The sequence below is a fragment of the Haemaphysalis longicornis genome, unplaced genomic scaffold (genome assembly GCF_048455015.1).
Source record: "Haemaphysalis longicornis isolate Haplotype H1 unplaced genomic scaffold, Haemaphysalis longicornis Haplotype H1 scaffold_8, whole genome shotgun sequence".
NCBI classification, from domain to species: domain Eukaryota; kingdom Metazoa; phylum Arthropoda; class Arachnida; order Ixodida; family Ixodidae; genus Haemaphysalis; species Haemaphysalis longicornis.
In genome coordinates this window covers 190,716,034-190,732,636 of record NW_027526445.1, presented here as the reverse complement: position 1 = coordinate 190,732,636, position 16,603 = coordinate 190,716,034, and the positions used below count along the sequence as shown (strand labels likewise).

At 45.3% G+C, this 16,603-nt stretch overlaps 1 protein-coding gene across 1 annotated transcript in view; it reads left to right on the top strand.

The window, feature by feature from the left end:
- The window catches only part of LOC144149793 (proteasome activator complex subunit 4-like), an 85,745-nt gene that overhangs the window by 36,928 nt on the left and 32,214 nt on the right, over positions 1-16,603 (top strand). The window contains exons 19-29 of the mRNA XM_077681434.1: positions 778-833; positions 2,067-2,132; positions 2,861-2,916; positions 2,988-3,086; positions 5,326-5,388; positions 6,588-6,683; positions 8,808-9,131; positions 10,646-10,755; positions 11,187-11,240; positions 12,336-12,465; positions 14,651-14,974. Coding sequence (XP_077537560.1) covers positions 778-833; positions 2,067-2,132; positions 2,861-2,916; positions 2,988-3,086; positions 5,326-5,388; positions 6,588-6,683; positions 8,808-9,131; positions 10,646-10,755; positions 11,187-11,240; positions 12,336-12,465; positions 14,651-14,974 — 1,378 coding nt within the window. The remainder of the gene's footprint in view (positions 1-777; positions 834-2,066; positions 2,133-2,860; positions 2,917-2,987; positions 3,087-5,325; positions 5,389-6,587; positions 6,684-8,807; positions 9,132-10,645; positions 10,756-11,186; positions 11,241-12,335; positions 12,466-14,650; positions 14,975-16,603) is intronic.

Genomic DNA, 16,603 nt, shown 5'->3' with positions numbered 1-16,603 from the left:
CTTTAATTTTTTTTCTCTCTTTCCTTCGTTACTTCCCCTTCTTTCTTTTGTTCCTTTCTTCCTTCCTTCATTCCTCCTTTTTGATTTGAGGATAGGGGGCAGCCGCTGTATGCGACACCCTCGCCAACGTTAAATGGTCTTTTAGCATTTTGCAGTGTATAATTTTATCATTCAGGATGTCAATTCATGTCTCAGTTATGTTTTGTACAATGCGCCAATGCTTCGCATTGGCGTGCTGAGCAAATATTAAGAGATGCAACGAAAATTTTTCACTCCTGCGGTAATTCGAAATATCGGTCTTATCTCCTTTTAGAAACACCACAACTGATCCCGATAGCCTATTTCGATTCACTGATATGACCTTGTGAAGAGTTCAAGGTTCAAGTTATGAAAAGTTTGTGTTTTTGAACTTTGTGTTTAAAAAATTCAAGCCAGTGCACCATCACTCGCTAGATTGAAATTTTAAGTGCAACCAGTTTCTCTTACCTCGGCTTTCTGTAGTTATTGATATAACTTGCACTCTTGTGCTTTTGTGCTGCAGTCTGTATCGTGTGAGGCACTGGAGAAGCAGTTGAGATGAACTGTGGTCTGCTAAAAACAATAAATGTAAGGAAGTAGAGGTTACTACTGATGAAGGCAGGTAATTAAAGAAGAAAAAAGGAAAAAAAGAAAGAAAAAAAAGAAAGGCTGCCCAAAGCCTTGTGTTTCTTGTGTGTTTCCACAGCATAGGGTGCGGGGAGCATTTGTAGATTATGGCGGTGCTTTGCGTGTGCGCAGGGTTGGATCAAAGGTGCCTGCACACTTTGAATACAAGGTGTTCCTGGGAGTGCAACGTAAGTTCTCGAGAATTGCACCTCGTTTGTTGTGGCCTCTCGCTTCGAAAACTCTCTTGATTTTTGGGTTGTTGCCGGTGCAAATGCTGGTGTAGTGAAATGGCCTCGACCATGACAGACGTTTTGGACTGCGGACAAGACAGAACTTCTTTTTTTTTTTTTTTCGACACTGGTGTCTTTGTAGCACACTTCTGTTTCGTAAAGACAGACAAGGCAAAACAAAAAAAAATACCATTCCTGTCGAAAGGAAGTCGAGAGAAGCACAAAAGCTAAAAGTGCGTCCAATTGATCGTCAAACCTTCATAGGCCTGGATCGCAAACTAATAATGAAACCATGCTACAATTTTTCACGCACTAAGTAAACTTATTTACGAACGATCCAAATGTATACCAATGCGTGGTTGTTGAGATAAAGGTACTCCTTCACGATTGATGTGCGTACTATCTAGAACCATTCCTTTTTCGCGATTTTCGAGTAACCTTTGCACAATAGAAGCCCGATTTCACACATGTGCCATATGTGAGGGGATCTTACCACAGCTTCTTGGTCAGCCAACACTCAATGCGGAAAATGCGTTAGTTTTCTGACAGGACACCATTGGTCCCACGGAGAAAGCTTTCACTTTAAAAACATTGGGAAATTGGCATGGCAAAATATATACATATATGATTGGCTTTGCAACATTCTCAGAAGAAATTCCCAGGCCTACCATGCCCTCAAAAAAATGGTGCAAAGGGTGTTGTCTCGCATTTATATGGCTGCCAAGGAGTGAGAGCAGTGACTTGGACGAAGGTCTTTGTTCAGATGCACTGGACTTGTGTGTATCACTGCATGCGGATGTACAATGGTAGGTGGGATGTGGGGGGTGCTTTTGTAGTGAGCTGTGTGAAAGCAAACTTGTGTAAGCTCACAAACATATAAAAAGAAAAGATGATAGGTGTCACGCTCCAGGTTCGAACGTGGTCAGCCTAAATTGAGTATAAACGCAAACTGAGAGAAATAAGTGTGCTTTAGTCTGGACACGTGTTCTTCTGAGTGGAGCACAGGTGGAAAGGAGATGAAATGAATACTGAAGTACTGAGCAAGAACTCAAATGAGACAGCGAACAGAGTGGAGGCATGAGGGTTTGAAACACATGGGGAGAGAGAGGGGGACTTTGTTAATGGATGATGATGCTGGTGATGGGGTGATGTCAGTGACGCTGTCGTTGACGGCACTGTTCTATATTTCAGCCGTGGACTTCAGGTCAGGGGAGAACGTTCGTCACGTGATCGCCACCTTGCTGCGACAGGTCTTGGGTAAGTAGGGCTTTGCCTTGACTCATTTCGGACTCTTATTAAAGGGGCCATGGAGACGAAATATAACTTTGTTCACTTTGAAAGAACTAGCTTGTGGAAACTCAGCCATCTCCATTCCAGCCATGAACAAAGTTTTTTTAACTGGGGAGATGCAAGAAGTATAAAACATTAACATTTCATGCCACAGTTATGTAATATGTGTAGGAATGATGCAATCGAAGCCAGCACTAAAGGCAGACTGTGCGTACAGTTAGCTATCAGTGTGCAAACTGCACGTTAGCATTCAAGTGACACACCAAACAGAGCCAGAGGCGCCCCCCTACAATCTCCCAGTTGTGCTTCTTGGCGGCCGGTTAGGTTGGCGGTTGCCAATTGCACAGACAGTGTTCTGTATAATAATTAAAAAGTTGCTTTAAAGTGGCTGCGTAGTCTGCACTGCTTCCTCTGTTTCCTTTAATAGCTACATTATTTCTCTAATGTTTGCAACAAGATTGGTATCGTGGTTATCGACGCAAAGCAGTCTTTCTAACGTCCAAGCTTGCATTTTGTCTTCATGGCCGCTGCAGGAGAGGAAGGTTGCCTCCACAGAGCCACATGAAACAGTGCGAGTCAGGTTATGTTCGCGGAAGAGAAGGCCAAGGACTTTGCCTTGTTATCAGTCGTTAGCGGTTACATTCACTTTTTTAATTAGTGGTTCATCCAAAAAGCGACCATCTTTTTTGTTGCAGACCACACGCTGCAGACCCATGAGGATGACATCAAGTCCCTCTGTCTCATCATTAAGGTATGGGGAACTTGCTTGCAGTCCTTTCTGAAACTCCTGCTGTACACGGAACTGACTGTGTCTTGTTACAGATCTACCACGAGCTCATTTTCTACTGGGGCATTCCCAAGGACGACTTCGACACTCGGTGGAAAGGGTTCCACGTCATCAAGAAAGGCCTGGAGAACAGGGTATGTGGGAAGGGAGAGTTTGGTGGAATAGACATTGGTTCAGCACATGAAAGTTATACCCCTGCTACACTGGGGTCCAAATGTCATTTGAACCAAATGTCATTTGACTCAAATGGGTTGCTTCAAATGCCATTCAGAATCCGCCGTGCTACACTACAATTTGGATGGCATTTGAAAGATTTCACAACTGTTCGCTGTGCTGTAGTGGCGCTGTTGTTGCCCCGTTCCGTTTTCGTACGCTAATACAACAATCAAACTTAGGAGCAGTCCGAGGCAGTAAAATGATATCAAATTAGAAGAGACACCAGTTTTGACTCTAAATATGGCTGTCTTGCGTTGTTTTTGTTTGTGTTTTTTGCAACTAACCCACTGGTTTTGAGAGTATGAAAATTAAATATGTTGATTTCGTATTTTAAGTAAATAAACAGTGAACAAAGTTTCACAAACAACAATATTTTGTTTGTTTTACGTACGGAAGTATGATATTTTTTATTGCCGATCGAAGACGCTGCGTCCGAGAGTGCTGGAAATGGCATTTGAAATCTTAAATGTCTCTCTCGGTGCTCATTTGGCTCAAATGTCATTTGAGCCAAATGGCATTTAAAAACCTAGTATAGCAGCACAACTTGGCATTTGAGCCAAATGACATTTGGTTCAAATGACATTTAGACCCCAGTGTAGCAGGGGTATTAGACATTAGACTGTAAAGGCGGTTTACTGCTCATTCTACGGTGTGGTTGATACTATCCAAGCTGTGTTGTTGGTCTTGTGAGAGACATAATCGCAACCAAACAGCTAGATTTTTTACAAAAGGCCCTTGCTGAAGCCTCGTTCAATCGTTCAATATAAACACGCAATAGTGAACGTGTATACTGTAAAGCGCATGAGTGCAAGTTTTCTTTGCCTCTTTAATAATTCAGTTTTCACATTTACTTTTGTCCCACCACGTCTCATTGTCATATGACCCCAGCCAAGTTTTCCCCTTAGGTCATAGTGAGGGTTTATAACAAGCACATATCCTGTGATGGCTTGTGATGCAGAAAATTGGGGACTTACTAAACACTTCAATACAAAACTTAGGTTGGTGGAATGAGCCACAAAAAAAAAAAAAAGGATGATAGGAGTAACATTTAGATGACGTTGCGTTTTGTTTATCACAAAGCGTCTTCGTACAGAAAGTGAAAAATGTTGGGGAAAAAAAGTTCACGCTATGTGGCATGATTTGAAAGGCATGCTGCTAGTTGTGTTGAAGAAAATGTTTGCACTAGCAAAACATGCTGTTCTAATATTTCTCTTCTCTAGGCATGCAGATTTTTTTTTCTGCATGAGGAATGGAAATGAGGTTTGCCTAAATGCCAAGGTTGTTTAAGGGGGACATGGCTCTTCAAACAGTTTCTCTTATTTTTCCCCACTGATTTAGAATATGGCATTATTATTTGAGTCAGTCAATTAGTTACCGAGATAATTACAGATAATTAGTCATTTTTGGAGGAACAATAGACAAAGCAGTGTTAGCTATAAAACGGTAATCTTTATATTTTCCAGTACTATGAACGCTGGTGAGTGCAATAAGACAATCTGTTTTTTTGATGCACCAGTTGTAACTAATTTCACTGCTCATTAAACTTTGGTGTTTGAAATGGCCATTCAAGATGGTTCCTTGCCACTGGTGCCGCCAAGGTTTTATGAGCTGTGAAATTAGTTCCGAGCAGGGCATCAAAAAACCAATTCTCTTACTTCACTCACCAGTGCTCATAGTATTGGAAGATATAAAGATTACAGTTTTGTGGCTAATCATCTCTAATTATCTTGGTATATTTACTTACTCAAAAAATAATGGCATATTTGAAATCAGTGGGAAAAAAGCAGCAAGGCTGACAAGTTTCGCAGCATTTACTTAATAATTTGTTTATTTCGATTTTACAATAGTGTCAATCCCTTTGGGGGATTTTTGCAGGAATGGCATAGGAAAAGAGTATACGAAGGAAATAGAAAGCACTCGTAAAATACATGTTGCTTTGCCTTGACCTAACACAATTGCGTTTCAAATAACAACAGTGCTGCAGCATGTGAAATCAAGTTTCCTGGTGAACGTTAAGAATTTTTTCAAGCATTAAAAAGCGAGGTTCTTGCGCTACACATAGCTTGCGCTGTTATCCCACCCCGTCTAGGTAATCCTGTTGTCATTCAGTGTGCGACGGTTTGTCGATCAGCGTGGCGTTCATTGATTCGCTTCCAGTTGGCCAGGCACAAGCAGCACATCCGTGCACTGTTGGTGGACCGAACGCAGCTTCAACACGAGGTGGGTTCTTGGAAGCCTTTCAGCCCTTTCACAGTGTTCAAAATACCAAGTTCAAAGCGTCAGCGTTCAGCCTTTGCATCTACGAATAATACCCGTTCTATGCGAGCATTCGAAAGTACATTTCAGTCGAATGGCCTTGGAAATTTCAAATGCCTCATTAAACTTTGGTGTTTGAAATGGGCATTCGAAATGGTTCCTTGCCACTGGTGCCACCGAAGTTTGATGAGCTGTAAAATAAGTTCCAAGCAGTGCACCGAAAAACCGATTCTCTTATTGCACTCACTAGGGTTCATAGTATTGGAAAATGTAAAGATTACAGTTATACGGCTAACACTGTCTTGTCTATTGTTCCTCCAAAAATGACTAATCATCTCTAATTATCTTGGTAACTTATTTACTTACTCAAAAAATAATGGCATATTTGAAATCAGTGGGAAAAAAGCAGGAAGACTGACAAGTTTCACAAAGTTTACTTGAAAATTAAAGGAAGCTATTTTAAGAGCAGTGTCCCTAAAGGTGTAGTTGGTTGTAAGGGCTTTACTTTACAAGCTGAAGGCAGTGCATGCAGCAAGGTGGCAGCCTAGACATTAGAAAATGCCTTTTGATGTTACGGAAATCGCTTTGAGATAAATTCAGAAGCTCACAAAAGTCGGGAGTTCTTAGCGACATTTTTGGGTAGCTACGTTTTGTTTCAGCAGCAGATTTTGATGTTACTGTTCTCTGCCTCGACGTGGCTACAGTCTACTAGAAGAGAAGGGTGTGTCGTTCGGGGCCGATTAGGGGGTCCCTTTTGCGATGAAAATTTCTGCGGAGGAACTCCTGTTGTAAGCAGCGACCTTAGTGGCCGCTGCCTACAAGTTGGTTTTAGAAGCGTTGTAACTTGTTTGTTAAATTAATCCTTGTCGGTCAATTATGGTAGTCTTTGTTTTATTTCCTAATATAAAGTTTCATAAAACCCGTCAAGCTTGATTTAAAAACTTGTAGGTGGTGCTCGCTGCAACAGGAGTTCTCTGGGGAGTGCCTGCTGCTCCATACATTTTTTGCATCGCAGAAGGGACCCTCGCTCCCTCCATTGGTTTTTCCCCCGCACGACACACCTTACCTTCAGTGCACTGTAACGTGGCTGCACAAGCAGTGGCCATTTTACGAGGCGTTGTCGTCTCTCGGATCTGCCAGTGTTGTTTTTGTTGTTGTTTCAGATGCGTGTTTTGAGCCGCAACCTGAGCTGGTTCACCGAGATGCATCGGAGCTTGATGAGCGACCTGTTGCGCCTGTCAACCAGCCATTACAGTGAGGTGAGCTACAGGCATCGACTGTGAACTTGGGCTGGTTTGTTTGTTGCAAGGGTGCGAGGCGTTTGTCTACTTATATACATACCTCAAGCGGATAGAGGGGATTTCATTGAGGGGCAACAAAAATCTAACAGCGTGTTAGGGGGCCATTAGATCGAGTCATCGTAGCATGATATTCCGAAAAAATTAGCAGAGGCGGTCTGTGAGCATGTTTCACATGAGGAGTGGCTACAATGATTATCAGCTTCTGGGAGGTGTAGTAAGGCAAATTGGAAGCACAGTCGATCAGATGACGATGCTAGCAGGTTGTGCATTCCACTTCTTTATTGATAAAGGTGAGGTGAGAAATGGACATTTCTTAGCACATGAGAGTACTGGGCAATCATATGCCCATGTTTGGTGCAAGCATAGAAGTGAGGAATTTGTGTGAGTGTTGGTTTGGAAAAATCATGCCTCTTTGGCTCAAACAAAGAGGTGCATGGCCCGAAAACTCACACTACTCTTTTAAGACCGCTCGTAATATCTATTATGGTGTAGTTGTCTAATAGTTGATAAATACAGGGTAGTGTAGTGGTTTCCTGGAAAGTAGGGTAGGGGGAAGGGGGAAATGAAAGGCACGACGCACTCTAAAAGTCTCTTTGCCGTACTGTGCAACTCTTTGGCTGCTTTTTGTTACGGTTGTAAATGTTTACAACTGATCGGAATAAGGGAATCGAATTCTCCAATTGCCTGCGTACGCGCGTGAATGGCGTTGGCACAACACAACCAAGCGCGACACTGGCACGAACAAGCGACCAATCAAGCTATATATAAACTGACGTCAGGTCAGATCGCACAAACGTGCTCACTCAAATTTTTAGGTGATTCTTTAGTCATTCACTTGGATATATTACACTCCCACATGTACCATATGTCGTCGCCGCGAACGCGCAGTGACAGGGTTATTCACTTTTTGCGTGATCTTTCAGCGTGATGTGGAGGCATAAAAGTTCCGCCCCATTTTGAGCCATGAGCAGAGTGCAGGATTCATAAGCAAAATGATAAAAAAATGGCCCAACCGGAACGCAGAAGTCAGACGACCTTGTCCTAAAGCGATGTTAGGGCGGAGAATATCTCGAAAGCAGACGACGGGCGCCACCGGATATTCTTGCAGACGTCACTGAGAAGCGAGGCGTGTGGGCAGTCACGCTCGCGCGGTGTGAGGAGGTGGATGAAACGAGGGAAAATCATGGCGCAGGCGAAAATGCAAGGTTTCAATTTGCAATAACTCCGGTAATACTTGTCGCTTTAACGAAATTCTTGAAGGAGGTGATTACTAGGAGATTGGTTTACCTGAAAATGTGAACACGCATATATCAGTGAAACCCGTTTCAGGGCCCCTTTAAAGCATCCTGCTCGCACGCCAGCATGGGGGGCAGCTGCATGGCAGCGAGAACGCGGGGGGTGATTGAATGCAAAAGGCGATAAAGAAGGAGGAGAAACTGATCGGAAGTGCTTGGTTTCTGGCATTTTTTCTGAGTGCTTGAGCGGTTATCACTGGTGGCTCGCACAGGGGGACCTATGTGGCGTGGTGCATGTTTGTTTGTTTGCGGCACACGTTTTGGAGCCATGGTCACGGAAAAAGGGAATAGTTTGGATTTATCGACGAAAGCGGACATTATTCGACGCACACAGGCCGGTGAAACAATGTTGGTCGAATTTCTCGTAGCATATTTGAGCGCGGTACTGCACATAAACTGTCATAAAGGCAAAGGTTCAAATTTTCCACGCTGTGAGGAACAAATTGGTACACTACCGCTTGTCAAGACTTTGAAAACCTCTCAATGATGTGTGGAGTTTCGGATAAGCTTACGGGCGTATTTTATAGTTCGAATTATTGATATATCAAACACTTTTGTGATCCCCTTGGGTCTCATTATATCCGTGTTCGACTGTAGTACTACTCCCTAAATCTGACATTTAGATTGAAGACACGGACCAAAAGAAACGGCCAAAGCTCTAAAAACAAGCAATCAAGAGACTTTACTCTCTAAATCTTCTGAAGTTCCGATGTGTGCTGCAACTAATCCAGTGAACAGTGAGCCTCCTGATGAGACGCGTGCGTGTGCGCGTTCCCTTCCCTGGCAGGTGCGCATCCAGGCCCAGGAGGCCCTGGGCAAGTCGGTGCACAGCTTTCCCGGCTCGCACGCCTTCCTCCTCGAAGACTTGGTGCAGCTGCTGACGCCGGCACGAGCCGACGTGACGCACGAGCAGTTCAAGGGCGCCCTCTACACGCTGCTGGGCAACAAGCAGCGCACCCTGCTCGTCCTCTGCGACTGGCCCTTCCTGGGCAACCTCTGGCCCGCGCTGGTCGGGGCGAGGCACTCGGAGAAGCCCTCCATCATCGGCCTCCTGGAGCACATCCTTGAGACGCTGCAGAAGCACCTCGAGACCATCCAGCTTGCACTCACGGTGAGGGGGATTTCCCAAGGCATGGCTTTTGGTTCGTTGCTGTTGTGCGGGTGTTGGAGGTGTGCCAAAACATACCGTATTTACTTGAATCTAACGCTCCCTCGATTGTATTGCGCACCCGCTTTTCGTGGACCGAAGAAGGAAAAACGCTGCGCCCTTGAATGTAACACCCACTATACTTTCATTATTTTATACAAAAACACAATTTTTTCTCACTTGGAACAAGCAAGGTTTGTTCCAAAGGTGGTACGAAATGAAATTTGCTGGCGACTCGGGGCAGCACCGTCCCAACAGCCCTGTCGTTACGGGTCTCTGAGCCGCTCGCCGCTGCTGCACGTACTTTGCCAGCGGTCTTCAATTTAGGGATATGGGCCCCTCTTTGGTCCACTGAACGCTTTCCGTGTCGCCTTGCTTGCGAAAGTTTTCTCTTTCTGTTTACGACAGTCCCGCACGCAAGTGCTCGGAACACGGAACGCACGTGACGCAGCCCAATTTTTATCGCTTTCCGCGCACAAGATTACTTTCTTCTTGAACGCAGCATTGTGGTGAACCCGCCGTGTCTTTGCAGTGGGAATTTTCATGGCGGAAGGAGCAGAGGAACCTGAAAAAAGACTACGCAGGAAGCGCTGGCTGCGCGTTCAGTAGTCAAGCGGCCATCTTGAAACGTCAATGGCGATACGGCGCCTCACTTTTGAGTCGTACTCGATTGTAACGCGCATGTGATTTTGGGACCTATTTTTCCGGAAAAAAGGTGCGCGTTAGACTTGAGTAAATACGGTAGTTACAGCAGTTGTAGGGGCAGGTAACACTACTCCCAATAGTCAAAGGGGAGTTGCGATTAACTTCCACGTGGCGAACACCGGTGGACTATCTGTTGCACTTATAAGGAAGATGACAATGTGCTTCAGCAGCCTTCAGTAAATAGGATTGATGATGGCGCATTGCACCACTGCAAGATAGAGCACACTCATCTTCCAGACAATGTGCCATCATCGTTCCTATTTATTGAAGGCTGCTGCAGCACATTGTCATCTTTCTTAGCAGTGCAACAGATAGTTTACCGGTGTTCACGAGTGGAAGTGCTATTTGTTAGATTTATTAACTTGTTACAGCCACTTTCAGGATGAGACTTAACTGCAGTTTCGTCTTATTCTATGAGGTTTTAGTTTATTTCTGTGGAGGTCAATAAAGTATTGCTGAGGAGAAGAGTGACGCATACTCAGTAAGATGTTAGCAAAGTCCATCCAGCTCACAGCGACAGTGACGAGGGGGATGGTGTGCCCCCCCAAGGCACGGCTTTTGGCTCCCTGATGTTCGGCTGGTGTTGAAGTTGCAATAAAGAGGATTACAAGAATCACTTTGAAGTGCCATAAAGAAACCAAGGAAGCTGGGCATCTTCAGAACTTCGTGGCAACTCTGCTGCTGCTCCTTGAAAACGAAGAACCTTCGGTCATGCGCTGTGGAGCACCAGGTGGGGTTACAAGATTTCTCCTTTTCCTTGTCTTGCAACACAGGTACCTGCATCTTGCATCGAAAAAGCCCAACGACTCACGCCTGCTGTGGCGGCTGACGAGGTGTCTGCAGCCGTCGAAGCCGAGCAGAACTGCAACAAGTCTGCGCTCAAGTGAGTGTTGGGGTCCTTAAACTGCGAAAAAAAGGCCGAGCATGTTATGCGTTGCACTTCTGCAAAGTGATGTCATGCTAAAAGCAACTGGTTGCCTTTCAAGCTTGTAAACTTCACAACTTAAACCATCAAAACTGGCGAGGATAGACCAGCTTCTAATTGGTTATTTGTTGCTGTTGGTGTGTGTTGACCTTAATATCCTGTCCCAGCAGTGCCCACTTTTCAGTTTTGCTGCGAAGCCATTGTCTTTTACTGGATGTCAAGAAATAATGAACTAAAATGCGGACTTGTAGGCTTCTTGTTTTGTTCCTTATCGCGGGCTTTTGTAATCATAAAGTCGTCTTTAAGTTTACTTGTTCTTAATGAGCACAGAGTTCTTTGTAAGTTGGCATCGTGATGGTTGTGTGATGGAAACTGTTTGCTGTTTTCAGGGAGTACGAGGGCCTTGTATGTAGGCTCGTGAACCAAGTGGAGAGCGGCAGCCTGTGAGTGCGCTTTCCTTTGCCCTTGTGAATGCTCTTGACTGAGCTTCCTTGCAATTGGGCACTCGTGTTTAATGATGACAACTTGTCTTTCTTTCTTGTCCTTTTATCGTTCCTTCCTTTATAAATGTTTGCTGCTTGTAACGGCAGGAAGCTGTTTCAGTTGTCTCATTTATACTGCCCTGACAGCATTGTTATGAAGAAGACACGATCGACAGTTACCTAGAACAGTTTCATTTAGTGGCGTGTGTGAATAGTGAAATGGAATGTCTTGGAAGAAGTAGCTTGTAACTGAAACGTCGGATAGCGGAACATTTACCTCAAGCTCAAAGGAACTTCCTGGAAAAAAAGTGGAGACTTAAAGGAGCCATGAAGACAAAATACAAGTTGGGTTTATTAGAAAGACTGCTTAGTCCCGATAACAATGATACCAATATCATCGCAATCTTCGAAAAAATAACGGAGATATTAAGGAAAACGTGTGAAGCAGTCGCGACCCCCTAGCCAATTTCCCGCAACTTTTCTATGACGTCACGGAACCTTGTTTGTGCGATTCGCGGCCACCTAACTGACCTGTCGCGACGACACATGACTGGACGACTGTAATGGGGCCTCTAGTTCCATTTGACCGCATCACTTGAATGCTAACGGGCAGTTAACGCACTGAAAATTATATTTTATTGTTGGCCCGTATGACGTCATTCTTGCTCATAACACGTCACTGTGGCGCAAAATTTGAAAGTTTTTATATACTTCTTGCTTTTTTTTTCGTTAAAAAACATCTTTAGTGGCTCTAATGGAGCTGAGTGAGATACTGAATCCTAGTTCTTTCAAACTAAACCAAGTTGTATTTTCTCTTCATGGCTCCTTTAAAAATGCCTCTTGAGATGAAAGTGCTCCCTCTATCGGAAGACGAAATAATGGTGAGACTGTTACGCTATGTGATAATGCTAGGCAAGTAATCTTTGTGCAGGGAGAGTTCACTGTGATGCAGAGCTCCTCTCAGTCCGGTACACCCGTAGCCTGCAACTTGCTTCAGTACATTCAGGCCTCCCGTTTGTCTTTATTAACTTGGTTTGTTTTTTGTTTGTCTTGCAGCCACTGGCGCCACTACCACATGGCCCTGGTGATGGTGAAGCTGCTGATCCGCAACGACACCCTCCTGCCCACCCCGGCCGTCCGCATGCTGGTCCGTCACCTGGTGCACGACACCCTCACCATACGCAAGGCGAGTAGGGAGGACATAATTGCCCGTCAACCCACCCGACTCACTACTCCTTTACCTCGGCAGTGTCGATAATGGGGCAGATGGGTCTTTGGAGCCGAAAAAAACGATCAAAAAATTGTTTTCTGAAAAAGAAAAAAAAAAGGCATTTTCGGCATCTATGGCCATTTTTCTATCAGTCTGCAAATTTTCTCATCAGAAGGTACCATTATTTTATTGTAAATAGCATTTTAAAGTTCACTCTACAGCTCAGTTTGCGCAGAACTCGATGGTGAAATGGCACTTTTCTTGCAATGTGAAGCGAGCATTTTGCCCTCGGATATCTCGGCACTCAGAGCAAGTACAGCTGTAAATTTTTTTGCTTCTGATACCTAAATGTGTGGTATCAGACATTGTATTCATTGTATTCCTTAGTCATTTGCCTGCCTAGCGACGGGGTAATTGCCATTCTATATAGAGTGGCTAGTTTGCAACTGTTAATTGCAAACTAGTAATTGTAAATTGTTAATTGCAAACTAATCGTTACTTATCACAAAAAATAATCAACTTGCAAAATATCTAATTGCAAATTTGAAATCAGCACAAAGAAACCCCATAATGCTGTACAGTTTCATTAAAATTGGTTGGTAAATGAAAAAAATAACCAACAGCTGCACCAAAATAGCTGCACCAAAGCTGCGTCAAAAATAGGTTCACAAAAGCAGGCGAATTTTACTCAGCTTCACCACTAGAAATAAATGCATGGGTTTTGAAAAGTTAGTTTCTTTGCATCTTCTGTGTTTTGTTGCCTTCTCTTTTTACTATGAAAGTCGGAACACAAACTATGGAAGCCTGCATTGGGTATGTATCAAGCGAGTTGTGGCACTTCAATAGGTTGTTTAGTTGTTTCTTGGAACTTTTCTTTTCTTTTTTGTCGTGTTTGTCTCTCGCTTTGTTTATGCGCTGATTTTTTGTAAACCAGTCTAGGGCTTACAGTGTTCCAGTGTTTGAGAGCACGCTTTCCCGTTTGGAGAAAAATGAAATGCAACTTTGAGGTAGCCTGCCATTCTATTTGCTGTCCACATGGCCACTTCCTTGAGGAACCAGGACACGCCTTCAATAAAGGGCAGCCGGAATGATTTGAAACTTTGTAGGCCGGCAGGTTTCACCACTGAAGCACAGTTCAGCCTCAGAGGCTATCGAGCTCTAGATGCGCGGTCTGAGGGCGCCTTACGGGCTCACAGCAGCCAGGGCAGTAAGATGTACTTTCAAATTCGTGGGCTTTATTATGTGTCCAGTGCAGACACAGGTGGACGACAAAAGTGAAAGAATGGGTGTCGAGAGATAGCACGGGAACTGAGGAGGGGGCGGCATAGAACTGTGCAAAAGAACAATTAGATGAGAATGTTGGGGAACAGAGTGGATATGGATACGACAAGATGGGCAGTGCATAGGTGTGGTGGGTAGCGGGAGAGGCTCTCCTCGTGCTGTAGTGAATGACCAGCAGCTCATCCTGATGCTGAGGTCGCGGGTTCGATTCTCGGCCGCGGCGGCCGCTTTTCTGATGGAGGCGAAAAGCAAAAACGCCCGTGTGTCCGAGATTTCGGCGCACGTTACACATCCCCAGGTGGTCAAAATTAATCCGGAGCCCTCCACTACGGCGCGCCTCATCGCCCTGTAGCGTCAGTGCGTTAACCCTACAATCATCTTGGTGCTTTGTGTGCCCCCACTGCCTTCTCCCCAACAGGGGATTTGGTTGGTGCATCGTAAGAGCAGAGTTTGCGGAAGTCACCGGGAGAAGCCATTGTTTGGGTGGGAAAATGTAATTGCTCGTAATGATGATGATGGTGATAGTGCTTAAATGTGGCTTCTCTGCTTGCTCCTTGGGAGTGGATTCGGCTGATGATGGCGCAGTAGGTCGAAGACACAAGGAAATGCTTTAGTCCTGGCAGAGACGGCTAACACCCAAAGATGATGACGATGATGACGGTGATAGTGATGGCATGGTTTATACATTCCTTCGGCTTGCTGCTGGACAGTGGATTTGGCTGTTGAGGGTGGAGCAGGACAACGGGGATAGGCCGTAACTCTAGAGGAGGAGACAACTGACAGCCGATGAGGATGATAGTGACGGCAATGATGGTGATCGTTATGATGATGACGACGACGACGACTTGCATCTTGCCCTCCTCTTCCTCCTCCTCTCCAGGTGGCCATCCTGGGAGTGGGCACGGTGCTGAAGCAGCTCAAGCGCCTGCACCCCAAGCGGGAGCTGGACTCGGTGGACCAGGAGTCCCTGGAGCTGAGTCCGACGCTGGCGACGCTGGTGGAGCGCACGGGCGGCAAGCGTCCGGCCAACCTGTGGCTGCAGTACAACAGTGCCCTGCGGCCAACCACCCGCGAGCGCTGGGACCGACACGTCTTCGTGCACAAGACCCACATCGGCTTCTACCGCCTCCCCCGCCCCTTCCTCGTGTACGCGCCCGAGAGCGAACAGCCCCGCCTGGACCGCACCGTCGAGGAGATGTCCCCGGTGAGGAGCTCCTGTTCGAGCCCGTTCTCTCCCTACTCTCCTCGGGGGGCCCTCTCGGTGTTCAGTGAACGACCTTGTCAAAGCGGCCATGAAGACAAAATACCGATTTGTTTAGTTTTGAAATGACTAATCTTTTTTTAACTCGCTCAGCTCCATTCCAGCCGTGAAAGACCAAAAAACCAAAAAAATTGAAGAAATATTGAAAAAAATGCAGGAAGCTCACACTAACGCATAACACTTGAAGGTAGCAAAGCTGTACGCGACTTTCGCGACTATCGCGATGGTTTAAGTCCACAATTACACCTGATTTGCTTCTTATCTATTTATTTATTTATCGCGAAATCTGCAAGCCAGATTTTCTGGCCCGAGCAAGAGGGGCAACTGGCAATACACAAAACATTTATACAAGGACCAAAAATTTTTTGCAAGTAAGAAGACAAACAAACAAAAATAAAAAAAGTACAAGCCACATCGGTGAAGGCATAGCACACCGTACAAGGCACATACCTAATGACAAATGCTCTCATGGAGCGCTTCGGAAAAATTTCTGGCCTGAATAACTGTTTCCAGAAGTGTATTCCATTCAGATATGCTGCAACGACCTTTACTCCATCATGGTTAATTGCTATAAGTGTGAGCCTTCTTCATTTTTTGGAAGTGGTAGTCATTGGGCATCACTTTGGAGGGGCGTACGCTATGACGTGTCTTTCTTGTTCCGAGCAAGTGTTAAACGCTGGAGTGTTTGTTTGTTTTTGCCATTCTCGGCCAATCTGCCACATGGGTATGCTTGGCTTGCAAACGTGCGCTGGTGACGCTGGGCGGTCGCCACGAGGCACACACACACGAGCGCTGGGCATTGTCTTGGTTTTTTAAATTGCTTGGTGGTCGCCGCAGTCTTGGCCAATCTCCCAAAGTGGGTATGCTTGATTCACAAACATGCGCAGGGGAAGCTGGTTGGTCATTGCGAGGCACGCACTCACGAACACTAGCCATTTCCTTGGTTTTGTTAACTGCCGAGCCATCGCTGCGAGGCCCATGCTTACGTGCGTGCGCTTGGCAATTTCTTGATATTTTGAGATGCCGACAGGAAAAATTACGATGTGCTAAAGAGCTTCGTTCTTAAAAATTTCGAGTTCCATACTACAGTGATGTAATGTTGGCATAGTGATGTGATATGGTCCAGCATGAACTACGTAGTTATCAGTGTCTTATCGGCACGTTAGCATTCAGGTGATATCATCAAGTGGTGCTGGAGGCCCCACTCCAATCGTTGAGCCGTGTTCCTTGGCCATGGCTTTGATCAGTGTCTTCCAATCATCACGCAAACAAGATTCCGAGGCGGTGCTGGAAAGTCGCTGCTCCATCTGTTTTACTGAATATCTCCGTTATTTGTTTGAAGTTTGTGGCAAGATTGATATCGCTGTTATCGGCAAGAGTGGTTCTTTGAAAGAACCAAATTTGTATTTTCTCTTTGGGGCCCCTTTGAGCTTTCGGTCCTCCACTTAAACCAGCCTACATTGAACTTCACAGAGCTCATTTTGCATTAATGACTTCTCTCCAGTGGCTCAACTGAGTGGTCCCACAAACCGGTATGCTGTGCTATCGCTTAGACCTGTACGCACTCATGCA